General features: G+C 36.8%; 1 protein-coding gene and 5 non-coding genes across 6 annotated transcripts; all 6 read left to right on the top strand.

Moving 5' to 3' along the window:
- The first annotated feature begins 1,457 nt into the window (after nucleotides 1-1,457).
- Nucleotides 1,458-2,366, top strand: LOC137649916 (uncharacterized). The gene has a single exon (XM_068382856.1). The coding sequence runs from the start codon at nucleotides 1,458-1,460 to the stop codon at nucleotides 2,364-2,366; it is 909 nt and encodes a 302-aa protein (XP_068238957.1).
- Nucleotides 2,367-5,210: 2,844 nt separating this feature from the next.
- Nucleotides 5,211-5,283, top strand: TRNAK-UUU (transfer RNA lysine (anticodon UUU)). The gene has a single exon. It is a non-coding gene; the product is annotated as a tRNA-Lys (tRNA).
- Nucleotides 5,284-8,417: 3,134 nt separating this feature from the next.
- TRNAK-UUU (transfer RNA lysine (anticodon UUU)) lies at nucleotides 8,418-8,490 on the top strand. The gene has a single exon. It is a non-coding gene; the product is annotated as a tRNA-Lys (tRNA).
- A 3,055-nt stretch (nucleotides 8,491-11,545) lies between these two features.
- On the top strand, nucleotides 11,546-11,618 carry TRNAK-UUU (transfer RNA lysine (anticodon UUU)). The gene has a single exon. It is a non-coding gene; the product is annotated as a tRNA-Lys (tRNA).
- Nucleotides 11,619-13,807: 2,189 nt separating this feature from the next.
- Nucleotides 13,808-13,880, top strand: TRNAK-UUU (transfer RNA lysine (anticodon UUU)). The gene has a single exon. It is a non-coding gene; the product is annotated as a tRNA-Lys (tRNA).
- A 2,185-nt stretch (nucleotides 13,881-16,065) lies between these two features.
- Nucleotides 16,066-16,138, top strand: TRNAK-UUU (transfer RNA lysine (anticodon UUU)). The gene has a single exon. It is a non-coding gene; the product is annotated as a tRNA-Lys (tRNA).
- Nucleotides 16,139-19,424: the final 3,286 nt, after the last annotated feature.

Raw genomic sequence — 19,424 nt, 5'->3', positions numbered from 1 at the left:
CCTTTTCATGCTTGTCCATTATTCAGAGGAATATCCTAAAAAAAGTCAAGCCACTTGTATGAGAGTTAGTCAACCCCTTCAAACCTAGAGTATCTAAGAAATGTAATGAAAAGTTTAGAAAAATGCAGGCATGTCTAGTTTTCTATGTGAAATTTGTGAGCCCCATTTCTTGTTTAATTACCAAGCAAGACTGGTGTGATATAATTTATCTCTATTCTCTTTTTTTTTTTTAATTGCACTTACTCTATGAATAGTGGTGTGTGCTCCTCCCAGGTATGTAGCCATATAAATTCTTTGACAGCTTTTTCCCAATAAAAAAATTGAGCCTGTTCAGTAACATTCTTTCAAATACCTTGCACAGACATGATGTTCATAGAGTAAGTGCAACCTTGGGGTTAAAATACACAGTGTTCATAGATTTAAAGGGGGCCTTTGATACGGCTAGCCATATAATTATTTTGACTGAGCTAGCAGGAATGATAGAAGGAAGACTCCTACAGCTTATAATGGACTACCTAACAGATAGAGTCAGTTGTGTCTACTTTGAAGGCGTACAATCAAGATGGGAAAAAATGGAATTAGGTACTCCTCAGGGAGGTGTTCTATCACCTACTCTTTTTAATATTCTAATGAATGTACATGGGAAAATTAATATACCAGGAATCATAATAACCATATATGCAGATGACATAGTGGTACAAGCTAGCACAGATAAGAGAGTAAAAAGGGCAATTAGGGCTTGCACATCATTATGTAACAGCATAGGATTAGTCATATCACCTGAAAAAACTAAGATGATAGCAAGGGCCACACGCAACCCCTTGATATTGCACATACAAGGGCAAAGAATAGAGAAGGTAGCCCAGTACAAGTACATGGGTGTCATACTCAGTAACAGGTGTCATAAATTGTATGAAGTTAAGAGAATAGTTCAGGCTTCAGCAATAAGATTGCGCCTTCTTTGGAAAGTAGCATGTGGCTCTGTGGGTGCAAGTGTACCAATGGTAAAGCAACTCTATACATTTATGATAAGATCAATAATTGATTACAGAAGTAGCATGTTGCTGCCACTGAGGAAGAGCTATATTGGTATCCTAGAAATCATCCAGAACAAGGCAGCAAGAAGTATACTAGGGGCACCTAAAAGTGTTAGGCAAGAAATATTGAGGAATGAGGCATGTCTGAAGCCAATACATCATAGATTAGCAATAACAGCGATCATCCAGTTGTATAGGTCTATCATGACAGATGACGATGGATTAACAAGAGATACTCTAATTCACAGCTACCCTAAAAGACTAAAGAATGGTTGGGTTACTGCAGCAAGACAACTAATAGAGGCCTCTAGCATGAAAGAATATCTAGACGTAACCAAGATAGATGTAAAGAGCATTCCGCCATGGAGTATACCAGAAACTGAGATACTGCTTTCATCTTTAAAAGGGAAAAAGGAATAGATGAATCCTGCATTGTTGAAGAATGAATATTTTCAGAGGCTGGACAGTATTAAAGGGGAACGAGTTCATTATTACACAGATGGGTCACTTCTGGAAGATGGGAGAGCAGGAAGCGGGGTAACTGTGTATCAGAATGGAGCAGAGGTACACTCTCTGTCCCTACGATCGACAGATGGATGCTCCGTACTACAGTCAGAACTGTTGGGTATTACGGCTGCACTAAGCATTATAAAAAGGAATAAGGATAATGCCATAATAGCAACAGACAGTCTGAGTGCCCTGCAATCCCTAACACCAAGAAAAGCTGAAGCAAACACCATAGTGAGAAGAGCTATAGACCTGCTGTCACAGATCAAACAAGCGGGCAGAATGGTTGCATTCATATGGGTGCCTTCACATATTGGAATCAGAGGCAATGAGAGAGCTGATGAGCTCTCTAAAGAAGGCGCAAGGAAGGAGAGAGTAGACTACAAACTGATACCATCCCTGAATATGTTGAAGGTTTCTGTTGGAATGGAAATAATGAATAGTTACAATGAGAGAATAGAGATGCTCAAAGAAACACACACATCAATAAGAAAATATCTTGAAATTACTGAAGGAAAACCACCTGATTATAAACTTCTTGGACTAGAGAGCAGAAGAGAACAAACAACGTATAGAAGACTATGGATGCAGAACCGATACCTTTGGGAGGTGCTGCCAGCTGCCAGTCCATCAGAAACATGCTGCAGACTATGTGGCGGACTAAGGAAGCACACTCTCAGTCATTATCTCGTGGAATGTGAAGAAATTACTCTTTACAGTCCATGGGGACTGAGTGGGGTTGACCTGCTCAAGCATTTTCTGCAACCTGGTGTGCTGAAAAAGGTTGTTGCTACTAAACCAAAATTTGCTTGTTCCAGATAGTCAATAGACTTGTATATACTATAATATGTACATAAATTAAATTGCAGTACATCTCATTTTGCAGTTACCTGGTAGCATTATAAAACCTGTTGTATTTAGTTTTCATTTTAATAACACTTTCACAATAATTTTGTGTTGACCTCATCTAAACGTAATTCTTTCAGCTAAATAAGTATTTATATATTGTACAGTAACCAAAATGTAATACATCCTATCCTGCAGTCACCAGTTAGCATTAGAATTGTTTCTAATCTATTTATAACGTTTTTATAAAGTCTCATATGTTGCCCTCATGTAATGTCATTCATTGAGTAACAAAATTATATTAGAATATTGTGCATAAACTTAATTGTGTAAATCAGTAAGAAATTCCTCATTATATACACTACAATAATAACACATGTTACTAGCAACTATGTTCATAGACAGAAACCTGATAAAATGCATATTTTGTATAGTTTACATTCAAATCATTACTTATTGAACAGCATATATTAGAATTCCATATTATACAGTACTTATGACAAAATTTGCAATCTTTCAATGGGCAATTCCTACTCATCATGTATTTTATCTATATAATTGACTGTAAGTATTTGAAATTTGTAATACTACCTGAGTACCATATCAGCCCTGATGAATGACATTTGTCTAGTAATCAATAGGGTGGAAAAGATATGTAAAATGTCACAGCCAATGCCATCCATTCAAAAGGGCTCACCCCAACACGCATACCGCGACCGGGTTGCCTGCTGTGCTGTACTTTGTAAACTTTGTATTTTGCACAATAAATTGTTTCTCTCTTTTAATTACATATCATGAATTGAATGTTTTGTTTGTTGAGTTTGCACTTACGTCTTCCTTATCCTCTGAACATATAAATTTCTGTTGTCATAGTCATACCTGGTTATATATCTGCAAAGCAAAGCATTTCTGAAAGGTTGAATGGGATTTTTATGATTGTTTTTAGGGGGATTATTTTGATTAAATGTTGGCGCTGAAGTGTCATTTTCCTCTTTAGTAAATAACTTGTTCTAGGAAGTTTTGATTTGTGACATTGCAATTAATTAGTTTCAGTTCCATAGAGACCCCCTCTCTCTCTCTCTCTCTCTCTCTCTCTCTCTCTCTCTCTCTCTCTCTCTCTCTCCTCTCTCTCTCTCTCTCTCTCTCTCTCTCTTTATATATATATATATATATATATATATATATATATATATATATATATATATATATATATATATATAATCCCACCTCCAATGAAAAAAATAAACGATGTACAGTATCATTGAAAAGTCATGTCCTGTGCAAAGAAATGTGATATAAATCAGAGATTGTAGACAAAGTGAAAACGTTCATTTGTGTGGACTGAGAAGCTGGTGGTATTTGAAGATTATGACAGATTAAATAACCTTTTACTTATTTTCTACTTCAAATGTTGGTTTTCATTTCTTCCTATTCAAGCCCGGATAGCTCAGTCGACAGAGCATCAGGCTTTTAACCTAAGGGTCTAGGGTTCTAAGTCCCTGTTCCGGCAATGTCAGTTCAAGCAAGGAAGAGCGAGTCTCTCACTCTCTCTCTCTCTCTCTCTCTCTCTCTCGCATAACTTATAATTCTGCCTTTAATGGAAAACAGTGAAATACAGTATCCTCGAAAAGTCACTACCTATGCAAAGACATGTGACAAAACTTAAGAGATCATTGATCAAGTAAAAACGTCTTTTGATGTGGATGGAGAGACAGGTGGTGTTTGGAGATTTATAGGGAGTCTTATTTGTATTTTCAAAGAGTAGGTCATCATTTACTTCATCTTCTACTTCGAATGATGATTTTCATAGTTGCAATTTATACCTGGATAGCTCAGTCGGTAGAGCATTGGGCTACTGACATGAGGGGCCAGAGTTCAAGTCCCTGTGCGGACTGTGACAAGTTTAACTTAACCTGTTACTCAAAAGGGATTCCTATCAAGATATGAAACTGCACTCCAGTAAGGGATTTCCATCAAGATAATCCAATTGTGCTCCAGCATCATTAATTTGAGAAGAGTGTAGTTAACCTTTCCTAATTGGACTGTTGAAAAGGGTGAGGACGAAAATGGACAAAACTCATAAGCCAGATATATTTATACCATTTTCCATGTTGAATAGGAGAGTGCGTATCTTCTTTTAGTACTAAGATGAGAGTGGCAATTGTTATCAGCTCGGATGTGTATATCATAATACCAGTGTATTTTTTGTTTGCTGAGTTTGTATATCATTCTCAAAATTGTATAGTTTGCTGCTTTCATAGTTACAACTAGTTATTCATCTGCATTTACATGGCTTACAAAGAGTGGCTACTTTTATAGGAAATTATAGATTGGTTAAGAACTTTGCCCCATTCTTTTTTAGATCACCATAGTAGATTGAAATGGTTGTGTTGAAATGTTTCAGATTTTTTTTTTTCAATTGGTGAGTAATGTTTCCAACAATTTTCAAGAATGGTGACATGTTGATTAATCCGATTCATCATTATAGTGGCAAAATCAAGCCTCACTCAGGTAAAAGAGTTAGTAACTAATATCTGGTTTTTCAACCTCATTCTTTCACTCTCTTAGACCCATCATCTAATTATTCCACATCCTATGAAAATGTGAAGCACAATATCATTGAAAAATCACGTCCTTTGCAGAGAAATGTGACAGAACTTGAGATTATTGATCAAGTGAAACGTTCATTGGAGTTGGAGGAAGAGGCTGGTTGGGTTTTGACTTTTGAGATTGATAAGGAATCTTGTTTGTAGTGACAGATTGGATGGCCATTGTTCAGTTATCTACTTCAAATGCTGACTTACATTAACGGGAATTCAAGCCCGGATAGCTCAGTCGGTAGAGCATTAGGCTTTTAACCTAAGGGTCCAGGGTTCAAGTCCCTGTTCGGGCGATGACCTTTTCATGCTTGTCCATTATTCAGAGGAATATCCTAAGAAAAGTCAAGCCACTTGTATGAGAGTTAGTCAACCCCTTCAAACCTAAAGTATCTAAAAATGTATGGAAAAAATTATTGAGAAAAATAATGTAGACATACTTATATAGTTCTCCATGTGAGATTTGTGAGCCCATTGCTTCTTCAATTACCAAGTAAGACTGTGGTGATATAATCTATCTCTAGTCTTTTTTTTCGAGTTGCATGTCATGAATTGAATTCTTTTGTACTTGAGTTTGCATCAACTTCTTCCGTATCCTTTGAATATATAAATTTCTGTTGTCATAGTTATAGCTGGATATTTATCTACAAAGCAAAGCCTTTCTGTAAGATTGTATGGGGTTTTTATGATTGTTTTTAGGGCGATTATTTTGATTAAATGTTGGCGTTGAAGTGTCAGTCTCCTCTTTGGTAAATAACTTGTCATAGGAAGTTTTGATTTGTGACATTGCAATTAATCAGTTCCAGTTCCATAGAGACCTCTCACTCTCTCTCTCTCTCTCTCTCTCTCTCTCTCTCTCTCTCTCTCTCATCTGATTATTCCACCTCCAATGAAAAAATAAACGATGTACAGTATCATATAAAAGTCACCTTGTGTGCAGACAAATGTGATATAAATCAGAGATTGTAGACAAAGTGAAAACGTCCATTTGTGTGGAAGGAGAAGCTGGTGGTATTTGAAGATTTTGACAGATTAAATAACAGTTTAATAACCATCTTCAAAGGCTGATTTTCATTTCTGGCTATTCAAACCCGAATAGCTCAGTTCGTAGAGCCTTGGGCTTTTAACCTAATGGTCTAGGGTTGTAAGTCCCTGTTCCGACAATGTCAGTTCAAGCAAGGAAGAGCGAGTTTCTCTCTCTCTCTCTCTCTCTCTCTCTCTCTCTCTCTCTCTCTCTCTTGAAAAGTCACTACCTATGCAAAGTAATGTGATGGAACCTAAGAGATTATTGATCAAGTAAAAACGTCTATTGATGTGGACGGAGTGACTGGTGGTGTTTGGAGATTTATAGGGAGTCTTATTTGTATTTTCAAAGAGTAGGTCATTGTTTACTTCATCTTCTACTTCAAATGCTGATTTTCATTGCTTGCAATTTATACCTGGATAGCTCAGTCGGTAAAGCATTGGGCTACTGACATAAGGGGCCAGAGTTCAAGTCCCTGTGCAGACTGTGACAAGCTTAACTTAACCTGTTACTCAAAAGGATTTCTATCAAGATATGAAACTGCGCTCCAGTATGGGATTTCCATCAAGATAATCCAATTGTGCTCCAGCATCATTAATTTGAGAAGAGTGTAGTTAACCTTGTTAAGGGTAGAAAAGACTCTTTAACTATAGTAACCAGCTTTTCTAAAAGGACACTCGAAAATCAAACCACTGCTCTTTAGTCTTGGGTAGTTCCATAGCTTCTTTACCATGTCCATGGTCTTCCACTGTCTTAGGGATAGAGTTCTCTTTTTTGAGGGTACACTAGGCTTGTAGCTTAACTAGTAATCATAATAATAGTAATGTATTAAGATATAGATTTATGAGATTATTTACTAAGCAAAAATATTTCAGTAGTGTAGGGATGGAGGGGCAGGTATTTAGAATTGGATAAGAAGTGTTTGTATCCTGATCTTGAGAGACTTAGCCACTATTCCAAGTACGAAGTTATAGACCATTATCCCCTCCCACCTTCATTCATGTCAGTGAATCCTTTCTGAGATGAACTTAATTCCTTCATAGCCCTATAGCACACAAGGGTGCCACTACTATACTTTGATTTAGTGCCTTAGATAAATCTGGAACTCTTTTAATCCCTAACATATCAGGCTACTTACCTAGATGTGTAGGGTTCAAGTAATGTTTTCGGGCGATTACTTTAAACAATTATTATCGTTATCCAGTGTAGATGCTGCCACCAGTTTTATTCTACACTAGTGTATATAACCCATCAAAATTGATGGCAAAATATTTAGATAGATATGCACACACACAGATTCAACCTTTCCCACCCCTCTCCCTTTCCTCTTGGGGTACCTCCCTCTTTAGGTAGATATGCACACACACACAGATTCAGCTCTTCCTACCCCTCCCCCTTTCCTCTTGGGGTACCCCCCCCCCTCTCAGCAGGATATAGCCACTCCTCTCCCCCCCTACCTGAGAGAGGGCCTGACCTCGATCCAGCGCTGTCAGAGGTGGAGAACCCTGATACTTTTGTGTTTCTTTGTTGACGTTCTTATTTGTGAGTGCAAAGAACTTGGAAAGATTATAGTGGCTTCTCCAACAGTGGCACCTACGGTCATTGATAGCATTTCGTTGGCCGTCAAGGATTAAGAACGTAACTGAAGTTACCATGGTGAGAGCTTGGTCGTGTGGCCTCGAACAGAGTGAACTCTCAGATCTGTGGGCCAAAGAATTTCACTCCAGTCTAGACATTCTAGTAAGATGTAAGATTTTACTTGTTGCAATCTCTCAACAGAGGAGTTTCGACATGCATGAAGGTGCAATCATGCGTCTTCCTCTTTCTGATCACACGTTTTCTGCTCTTGATGGCATGAGTACCTGTGGTTTACAAAGCACGACTGTATTGATATGAATTTTTGGGTTGATTAAAGTTTTCTCGAATTGATATTTTTTTATATCATCATATTTGATTTAATTGCTAGTGTTGAAGTCAATTTCCTTATTTGATTAACAATAGTTTTGAGATTGGAGACGTGGGGATTAATCAGTTTCAGTATATTAGTGATAAAATTATGCCTCACTCAGCAAACATGTAAGAGTCAGTAACTCTCATCTAGTTTTTCAACCTCATTCTATCTCTTAGACTCCTCATTTGATTATTTCACTTCCCTTTGAGACCCTTCATCTGATTATTTCACCTACAATTAAAAAAGTAAAGTACAGTATCATTGAAAAGTCACCTCCAATGCAGAAAAATGTGATAGAACTCGGAGATTATTGATCGAGTGAAATCGGTTATAAGTGTGGATAGAGAGGCTGGTGGTGTTTGGAGATTGATATGGTCTTAGTTATATTTTGATAGAATAGATCATATTTACATATCTGCTACTTTAAATGCTGATATTTGTAGCAGGCTTTCCAAGCCCGGATAGCTCAGTCGGTAGAGCATTAGGCTTTTAACCTAAGGGTCCAGGGTTCATGTCCCTGTTCGGGCGATGACCTTTTCATGCTTGTCCATTATTCTGAGGAATATCCTAAAACAAGTCAAGCCACTTGTATGAGAGTTAGTCAACCCCTTCAAACCTAAAGTATCTAAAAATGTATGGAAACAATTATTGAGAAAAATAATAAGGACATGCTTGTATAGTTTTCCATGTGAGATTTGTGAGCCCCATTGCTTCTTCAATTACCAAGTAAGACTGTGGTGATATAATCTATCTCTAATCTCTTTTTTTTTTTTTTTTTTTGAGTTGCATATCATGAATGATTTTTTTTTTATTTTTTTTTTTTTTTTGTTTGTTGAGTTTGCACCAACTTCTTCCGTATCCTTTGATTATATAAATTTCTGTTGTCATAGTTATAGCTGGATATTTATCTACAAAGCAAAGCATTTCTGTAAGATTGTAAGGGGTTTTTATGATTGGTTTTAGGGCGATTATTTTGAAGTGTCAGTTTCCTCTTTGGTAAATAACTTGTTCTAGGAAGTTTTGATTTGTGACATTGCAATTTATCAGTTTCAGTTCCATAGAGACCTCTCTCTCTCTCTCTCTCTCTCTCTCTCTTTCATCTGATTATTCCACCTCCATGCTGTCTCAATAGAGTTTTTGCATGAATTTTATTCATCTGGAAGCGATTTAAACGTCCCAGAAGCTGTCTCAATAGAGTTTTTGCATCCATTTTATTCATCTGGAAGCGATTTAAATGTCTCAGAAGCTGTCTCAATAGAGTTTTTGCATCCATTTTATTCATCTGGAAGCGATTTAAATGTCTCAGAAGCTGTCTCAATAGAGTTTTTGCATCCATTTTATTCATCTGGAAGCGATTTAAACGTCCCAGATGCTGTCTCAATAGAGTTTTTGCATCCATTTTATTCATCTGGAAGCGATTTAAACGTCCCAGAAGCTGTCTCAATAGAGCTTTTGCATCCATTTTATTCATCGGGAGAAACCTCAGGTTCGACATTGTCTTTGAAACAGTTAAGGGCGAAGATCACCTATTTCATTCGCAGAGCGGATCCAGACAGCACACCCGCATGTCATGATCCGAGAAAAATCGCTTCATCTCTGAACTTCTTTCAAAATATGAATTTTAAAAGTCTTCGCTCGTATACTGGATGGAAGTCATCCAGGGTTTTCTTCAAACACTACGCGAAGCAAGTGCAAGAGATCAAGCATTCTGGGGTGGCAGCAGGTAGTGTACTAAAACCTGCTGCTTGAATACTGCGAGGGACAGTGCACTAATCGGGACTTTTAGTGAAGGTTGTACATGATCCCTCCCTACGGAGTGACATGTTTAGTGAAGTATCACTGTAGTGACACTTTGGACTGTTCTAAGTATAAAGGTGAAAGAAGCATAAAAGACTTACACATGTGCCATGCGTATAACTACGCAAATTTTTTTTAACCCGTAACGACAGAAATAAGGAAACATGAAATATTACAAGATTTCCTTTTAAAGTGGCTTCACGTTTTTTTTCAGGTGAAACAAATGTTTCTGTTATTACCATTTTGATTATGTATCATATAAAAGTCACCTCGTTTGCAGAGAAATGTGATATAAATCAGAGATTGTAGACAAAGTGAAAACTTCCATTTGTGTGGAATTTGAAGATTTTGACAAATTAAATAATAGTTTAATAATCTTCTTCAAATGCTGATTTTCATTTCTTGCTATTCAAACCCGAATAGCTCAGCCGGTAGAGCCTTGGGCTTTTAACCTAAGGGTCTAGGGTTGTAAGTCCCTGTTCCGACAATGTCAGTTCAAGCAAGGAAGAGCGAGTTTCTCTCTCTCTCTCTCTCTCTCTCTCTCTCTCTCTCTCTCTCTCTCTCTCTCTCTCTCTCTCTCTCTCTCTTGAAAAGTCACTACCTATGCAAAGTAATGTGATGGAACCTAAGAGATTATTGATCAAGTAAAAACGTCTATTGATGTGGACGGAGTGACTGGTGGTGTTTGGAGATTTATAGGGAGTCTTATTTGTATTTTCAAAGAGTAGGTCATCGTTTACTTCATCTTCCACGTCAAATGCTGATTTTCATTGCTTGCAATTTATACCTGGATAGCTCAGTCGGTAAAGCATTGGGCTACTGATATAAGGGGCCAGAGTTCAAGTCCCTGTGCGGACTGTGACAAGTTTAACTTAACCTGTAACTCAAAAGGATTTCTATCAAGATTTGAAACTGCGCTCCAGTATGGGATTTCCATCAAGATAATCCAATTGTGCTCCAGCATCATTAATTTGAGAAGAGCGTAGTTAACCTCTCCAAAATGGACTGTTGAAAAGGGTGAGGAAGAAAATGGATGAAACTTGGCGAAAAATAGGCTAGATATATTTCAACCATTTTTCATGTTGAATAGGAGAGCGCATATCTTCTTTGAGTACCAAGATGAGAGTGGCCATTGTCATCAGCTCGGATGTGTATATCATAATACCAGTGTATTTTTTGTTTGCTGAGTTTGTACATCATTCTCAAAATTGTATAGTTTGCTGCTTTCATGGTTACAACTAGTTATTCATCTGCAGTTACATGGCTTACAAAGAACGGCTACTTCTATAGGAAATTATAGGTTGGTTAAGAACTTTTCCCCATTCATTTTAGATCACCATAGTAGATTGGAATGGTTGTGTTGAATTTTTTCAGTTTTTTTTCAATTAGTGAGTAATATTTCCCATAATTTTTGAGAATGGTGACATGTTGATTAATCCGATTCATCATCATAGTGGAAAAATCATTCCTTACTCAGCTAAAAGAGTTGTTAACTAGTATCTGGTTTTTCAACCTCATTCTTTCACTCTGTTAGACCCATCATCTAATTATTCCACATCCTATGAAAAAGTGAAGCACAATATCATTGAAAAATCACGTCCTTTGCAGAGAAATGTGACAGAACTTGAGATTGTTGATCAAGTGAAACGTTCATTGAAGTTGGAGGAAGAGGCTGGTTGGGTTTTGAGTTTTGAGATTGATAAGGAATCTTGTTTGTAGTGACAGATTGCATGGCCATTGTTCAGTTATCTACTTCAAATGCTGACTTACATTTAGGGGATTTCTAGCCCGGATAGCTCAGTCGGTAGAGCATTAGGCTTTTAACCTAAGGGTCCAGGGTTCAAGTCCCTGTTCGGGTGATGACCTTTTCATGCTTGTCCATTATTCAGAGGAATATCCTAAAAAAAGTCAAGCCACTTGTACTTGTATGAGAGTTAGTCAACCCCTTCAAACCTAAGGTATCCAAAAATGTATGGAAAAAAATTATTGAGAAAAATAAATGTAGACATACTTGTATAGTTTTCCATGTGATATTTGTGAGCCCGATAGCTTCTTCAATTACCAAGTAAGACTGTAGTGATAGAATCTATCTCCAGTCTTTTTTTTTTCAGTTGCATGTCATGAATTGAATTCTTTTGTACTTGAGTTTGCATCAACTTCTTCCGTATCCTTTGAATGTATAAATTTCTGTTGTCATAGTTATAGCTGGATATTTATCTACAAAGCAAAGCATTTCTGTAAGATTGTATGGGATTTTTATGATTGTTTTTAGGGTGATTATTTTGATTAAATGTTGGCGTTGAAGTGTCAGTCTCCTCTTTGGTAAATAACTTGTCATAGGAAGTTTTGATTTGTGACGTTGCAATTAATCAGTTCCAGTTCCATAGAGACCTCTCTCTCTCTCTCTCTCTCTCTCTCTCTCTCTCTCTCTCTCTCTCTCTCTCTCACATCTGATTATTCCACCTCCAATGAAAAATTAAAAGATGTACAGTATCATTTAAAAGTCACCTCGTGTGCAGACAAATGTGATATAAATCAGAGATTGTAGACAAAGTGAAAACGTCCATTTGTGTGGAAGGAGAAGCTGGTGGTATTTGAAGATTTTGACAGATTAAATAATAGTTTAATAACCTTCTTCAAATGCTGATATTAATTTCTTGCTATTCAAACCCGACTAGCTCAGTCGGGAGAGCCTTGGGCCTAGGGTTCTAAGTCCCTGTTCCGAAAATGTCAGTTCAAGAAAGGAAGAGGGAGTTTCTCTCTCTCTCTCTCTCTCTCTCTCTCTCTCTCTCTCTCTCTCTCTCTCTCTCACACACACACATAACTTATAATTCTGCCTTTATTGGAAAACAGTGAAGTATAGTATCCTCGCATGTGATAAAACTTAAGAGATCATTGATCAAGTATAAACGTCTATTGATGTGGACGGAGAGACTGGTGGTGTTTGGAGATTTATAGGGAGTCTTATTTGTATTTTCAAAGAGTAGATCATCGTTTACTTCATCTTCTACTTCAAATTCTGATTTTCATTGCTTGCAATTTATACCTGGATAGCTCAGTCGGTAAAGCATTGGGCTATTGGCATAAGGGGCCAGAGTTCAATTCCCTGTGCGGACTGTGACAAGTTTAACTTAACCTGTTACTCAAAAGGATTTCTATCAAGATATGAAACTGCACTTCAGTATGGGATTTCCATCAAGATAATCCAATTGTGCTCCAGCATCAGTAATTTTAGAAGAGTGTAGTTAACATTTCCAAATTGGGCTGTTGAAAAGGGTGAGGAAAAAAATGGATAAAACTTGGTGAAAAATAGGCTAGATATATTTCAACCATTTTTCATGTTGAATAGGAGAGCGCATATCTTCTTTGAGTACTAAGATGAGAGTGGCAGTTGTCATCAGCTCGGATGTGTATATCATATTACCAGTGTATTTTTTGTTTGCTGAGTTTGTACATCATTCTGAAAATTGTATAGTTTGCTGCTTTCATGGTTACAACTAGTTATTCATCTGCAGTTACATGGCTTACAAAGAACGGCTACTTTTATAGGAAATTATATTTTGGTTAAGAACTTTTCCCCATTCTTTTTTAGATCAACATAGTAGATTGAAATGGTTGTGTTGAAATTTTTCAGATTTTTTTCTCAATTGGTGAGTAATGTTTCCAACAATTTTCAAGAATGGTGACATATTGATTAATCCGATTCATCATAATAGTGGCAAAATCATGCCTTACTCAGGTAATAGAGTTAGTAACTAGTATCTGGTTTTTCAACTTCATTTTTTCACTCTCTTAGACCCATCATCTAATTATTCCACATCCTATGGAAATGTGAAGCACAATATCATTGAAAAATCACATCCTTTGCAGAGAAATGTGACAGAACTTGAGATTATTGATCAAGTGAAACGTTCATTGGAGTTGGAGGAAGAATCTGGTTGGGTTTTGACTTTTGAGATTGATAAGGAATCTTGTTTGTAGTGACAGATTGGATGGCCATTGTTCAGTTATCTACTTGAAATGCTGACTTATATTAAGAGGAATTCAAGCCCGGATAGCTCAGTCGGTAGAGCATTAGGCTTTTAACCTAAGGGTCCAGGGTTCAAGTCCCTGTTCGGGCGATGACCTTTTCATGCTTGTCCATTATTCAGAGGAATATCCTAAAAAAAGTCAAGCCACTTGTACTTGTATGAGAGTTAGTCAACCCCTTCAAACCTAAGGCATCTAAAAATGTATAGAAAAAATTATTGAGAAAAATAATGTAGACATACTTGTACAGTTTTCCATGTGACATTTGTGAGCCCGATTGCTTCTTCAATTACCAAGTAAGACTGTGGTGATATAATCTATCTCTAGTTTTTTTTTTTTTTTTGAGTTGCATGTCACGAATTCTTTTGTTGTTGAATTTGCATCAACTTCTTCCGTATCCTTTGAATATACAGTATAAATTTCTGTTGTCATAGTTATAGCTGGATATGTATCTACAAAGCAAAGCATTTTTGTAAGATTGTATGGGGTTTTTATGATTGTTTTTAGGGCGATTATTTTGATTAAATGTTGGCGTTGAAGTGTCAGTCTCCTCTTTGGTAAATAACTTGTCATAGGAAGTTTTGATTTGTGACATTGCAATTAATCAGTTCCAGTTCCATAGAGACCTCTCTCTCTCTCTCTCTCTCTCTCTCTCTCTCTCTCTCTCTCTCTCTCATCTGATTATTACACCTCCAATGAAAAAATATAAGATGTACAGTATCATTTAAAAGTCACCTACTGTGCAGAGAATTGTGATATGAATCAGAGATTGTAGACAAAGTGAAAACGTCCATTTTTGTGGAAGGAGAAGCTGGTGGTATTTGAAGATTTTGACATTAAATAATAGTTTAATAACCTTCTTCAAATGCTCATATTCATTTCTTGCTATTCAAACCCGACTAGCTCAGTCGGTAGAGCCTTGGGTCTAGGGTTTAAGTCCCTGTTCCGACAATGTCAGTTCAAGCAAGGAAGAGCGAGTTTCTCTCTCTCTCTCTCTCTCTCTCTCTCTCTCTCTCTCTCTCTCTCTCACACATAACTTATAATTCTGCCTTTAATGGAAAACAGTGAAGTACAGTATCCTCGAAAAGTCACTACCTAAGCATGTGATAAAACTTAAGAGATCATTGATCAAGTATAAACGTCTATTGATGTGGACGGAGAGACTGGTGGTGTTTGGAGATTTATAGGGAGTCTTACATGTATTTTCAAAGAGTAGATCATCGTTTACTTCATCTTGTACTTCAAATGCTGATTTTCATTGCCTGCAATTTATACCTGGATAGCTCAGTCGGTAAAGCATTGGGCTATTGACATAAGGGGCCAGAGTTCAATTCCATGTGCGGACTGTGACAAGTTTAACTTGACCTGTTACTCAAAGGGGTTTCTATCAAGATATGAAACTGCACTTCAGTAAGGGATTTCCATCAAGATAATCCAATTGTGCTCCAGCATCAGTAATTTTAGAAGAGTGTAGTTAACATTTCCAAATTGGGCTGTTGAAAAGGGTGAGGAAGAAAATGGATAAAACTTGGCGAAAAATAGGCTAGATATATTTCAACCATTTTTCATGTTGAATAGGAGAGCGCATATCTTCTTTGAGTACCAAGATGAGAGTGGCAGTTGTCATCAGCTCGGATGTGTATATCATAATACCAGTGTATTTTTTGTTTGCTGTGTTTGTACATCATTCTCAAAATTGTATAGTTTGCTGCTTTCATAGTTACAACTAGTTATTCATCTGCAGTTACATGGCTTACAAAGAACGGCTACTTTTATAGGAAATTATAGGTTGGTTAAGAACTTTGCCCCATTCTTTTTTAGATCACCATAGTAGATTGAAATGGTTGTGTTGAAATTTTTCAGATTTTTTTCTCTATTGGTGAGTAATGTTTCCAACAATTTTCAAGAATGGTGACATGTTGATTAATCCGATTCATCATTATAGTGGCAAAATCATGCCTCACTCAGGTAAAAGAGTTAGTAACTAGTATCTGGTTTTTCAACTGCATTTTTTCACTCTCTTAGACCCATCATTTAATTATTCCACATCCTATGAAAATGTGAAGCACAATATCATTGAAAAATCACGTCCTTTGCAGAGAAATGTGACAGAACTTGAGATTATTGATCAAGTGAAACGTTCATTGGAGTTGGAGGAAGAGGCTGGTTGGGTTTTGACTTTTGAGATTGATAAGGAATCTTGTTTGTAGTGACAGATTGGATGGCCATTGTTCAGTTATCTACTTCAAATGCTGACTTACATTAATGGGAATTCAAGCCCGGATAGCTCAGTTGGTAGAGCATTAGGCTTTTAACCTAAGGGTCCAGGGTTCAAGTCCCTGTTCGGGCGATGACCTTTTCATGCTTGTCCATTATTCAGAGGAATATCCTAAAATAAGTCAAGCCACTTGTACTTGTATGAGAGTTAGTCAACCCCTTCAAACCTAAGGTATCTAGAAATGTATGGAAAAAATTATTGAGAAAAATAATGTAGACATACTTGTATAGTTTTGCATGTGACATTTGTGAGCCCGATTGCTTCTTCAATTACCAAGTAAGACTGTGGTGATATAATCTATCTCTAGTCTCCTTTTTTTTTTAGTTGCATGTCATGAATTGAATTCTTTTGTTGTTGAGTTTGCATCAACTTCTTCCGTATCCTTTGAATATATAAATTTCTGTTGTCATAGTTATAGCTGGATATTTATCTACAAAGCAAAGCATTTTTGTAAGATTGTATGGGGTTTTTATGATTGTTTTAAGGACGATTATTTTGATTAAATGTTGGCGTTGAAGTGTCAGTCTCCTCTTTGGTAAATACCTTGTCATAGGAAGTTTTGATTTGTGACATTGCAATTAATCAGTTCCAGTTCCATAGAGACCTCTCTCTCTCTCTCTCTCTCTCTCTCTCTCTCTCTCTCTCTCTCTCTCTCTCTCTCTCTCTCTCTCATCTGATTATTCCACATCCAATGAAAAAATAAACGGTGCTACTATAGCGTGAGGTCTACCATACTATAGCGTGAGATCTACCTCCCGTTAGCACTATAGCATGAGGTCTACTGATGAGTTATTCGTCCCTCATAGATAAAACACATTTCATACATTAGTTTAAGCAATAAACACTTAATTTAAACATATCTTAGAAATGACTTACATAGATAATTGGATTTCTGATTACATTAAAGAAAAAGGAATAAAGGTAAAAATAAACATATATATTTCCATACATTTATTCTAGCGATACACTCTTCGTACATCAGACATGGTATCATATATTTCCATACATTTATTCTAGCGATACACTCTTCGTACATCAAACAGGTTATCATATATTTCCATACATTTATTCTAGCGATACACTCTTCGTACATCAAACAGGTTATCATATATTTCCATACATTTATTCTAGCGATACACTCTTCTTCCATCAAACAGGTTAATCTAGCGATACACACTTCGTACATCTTCTAAGAATGACACAAGTAGATCATTGGATTTTTTTTCTCATCACCTTCCAGCAAAAATTATCAAGATGAGACTGGAACAGCTGACGACCAACACCTCGCATTCTCTTCAGAATTATCGTTTTAGCGTCCAACCACAATCGCTCAATTGATATCTCTTTTAGGCCGAGGGAAAAACTGATTTAGGAGCTCCATTTGCTTCCTTTTCTATGGACAGGTCACGTTTTTAATGGATTTGGGCAGTTCACATATTCGATGGTTAGGTGCGGTCCTCTGGGACGCTGGTCACGCGGTAGACCTCACCCTCCACCGGGGTAGGCGACATATGGCAGTAGACCTCACGCTATAGTAGCACCAAATAAACGATGTACAGTATCATATAAAAGTCACCTCGTGTGCAGACAAATGTGATATAAATCAGAGATTGTAGACAAAGTGAAAACGTCCATTTGTGTGGAAGGAGAAGCTGGTGGTATTTGAAGATTTTGACAGATTAAATAACAGTTTAATAACCATCTTCAAAGGCTGATTTTCATTTCTGGCTATTCAAACCCGAAAAGCTCAGTCGGTAGAGCCTTGGGCTTTTAACCTAAGGGTCTTGGGTCCTAAGTCCCTGTTCCAGCAATGTCAGTTCAAGCATGGAAGAGCGAGTTTCTCTCTCTCTCTCTCTCTCTCTCTCTCTCTCTCTCTCTCTCTCTCTCTCTCTCTTGAAAAGTCACTACCTATGCAAAGTAATGTGATGGAACCTAAGAGATTATTGATCAAGTAAAAACGTCTATTGATGTGGACGGACAGACTGGTGGTGTTTGGAGTTTTATAGGTAGTCATGTTTGTATTTTCAAAGAGTAGGTCATTGTTTACTTTATCTTCCCCTTCAAATGCTGATTTTCATTGCTTGCAATTTATGCCTGGATAGCTCAGTCGATAAAGCATTGGGCTACTGATATAAGGGGCCAGAGTTCAAGTCCCTGTGCGGACTGTGACAAGTTTAACATAACCCGTTACCCAAAGGGGTTTCCATTAAGATATGAAACTGCCCTGCAGTACGGGATTTTCATCAAGATAATCCAATTGTGCTCCAACATCATTAATTTGTGAAGAATGTAGTTAACCTCTCCGAATTGGACTGTTCAAAAGGGTGAGGAAGAAAATGGATAAAACTTGGCAAAAAATAGGCTAGATACATTTTAACCATTTTTCATGTTGAATAGGAAAGCGCATATCTTCTTTAAGTACCAAGATGAGAGTGGCAATTGTCATCAGCTCGGATGTGTATATCATAATACCAGTGTATTTTTTGTTTGCTGAGTTTGTACATCATTCTCAAAATTGTATAGTTTGCTGCTTTCATGGTTACAACTAGTTATTCATCTGCAGTTACATGGCTTACAAAGAACGGCTACTTTTATAGGAAATTATATTTTGGTTAAGAACTTTTCCTCATTCTTTTTTAGATCACCATAGTAGATTGAAATGGTTGTGTTGAAATTTTTCAGATTTTTTTCTCAATTGGTGAGTAATGTTTCCAACAATTTTCAAGAATGGTGACATGTTGATTAATCCGATTCATCATTATAGTGGCAAAATCATGCCTCACTCGGGTAAAAGAGTTAGTAACTAGTATCTGGTTTTTCAACTACATTTTTTCACTCTGTTAGACCCATCATCTAATTATTCCACATCCTATGAAAATGTGAAGCACAATATCATTGAAAAATCACGTCTTTTGCAGAGAAATGTGACAGAACTTGAGATTATTGATCAAGTCAAAGTCAAATTCAAAGTCAAAGTCAAAAACCTTTATTCCATTATAAAATGGTTATTCTGTTACATAACAATATACATTATTTACATAAAATTCACAATAATTGGATTGTAAAAATTTAGGATATATATACATTCAAGTAAAATTTAAAAAATATTGCTTAAGTTTCTTTTTGAATAAATCAGAACTAACATTTATACATTTTCTTATTTCCAGAGGTAGTTTATTCCAGCAAGCTGGGCCCCTTATTGCCACTGAGCGTGAACCCAAATCAGTTCGATAGCTGTCTACAAATAGATTTTCATTCTGTCTGGTTAATGCATTCCTACAATTACCAACTGTAGGAAATGTGTATAGCCAGTTGGGATATTCTTTTCTCAAACTTATAAAAACAAAAACACAAACAT

The sequence above is a fragment of the Palaemon carinicauda genome, chromosome 11 (genome assembly GCF_036898095.1).
Source record: "Palaemon carinicauda isolate YSFRI2023 chromosome 11, ASM3689809v2, whole genome shotgun sequence".
Lineage (NCBI taxonomy): Eukaryota > Metazoa > Arthropoda > Malacostraca > Decapoda > Palaemonidae > Palaemon > Palaemon carinicauda.
Note: the sequence above shows the minus strand (reverse complement) of the source record. Positions and strands in the feature narration are given on the sequence as shown.

Coding starts and splice junctions, on each gene's coding strand:
- LOC137649916 (XM_068382856.1), top strand. CDS start 1,458: ATGAATCCTGCATTGTTGAAGAATGAATATTTTCAGAGGCTGGACAGT.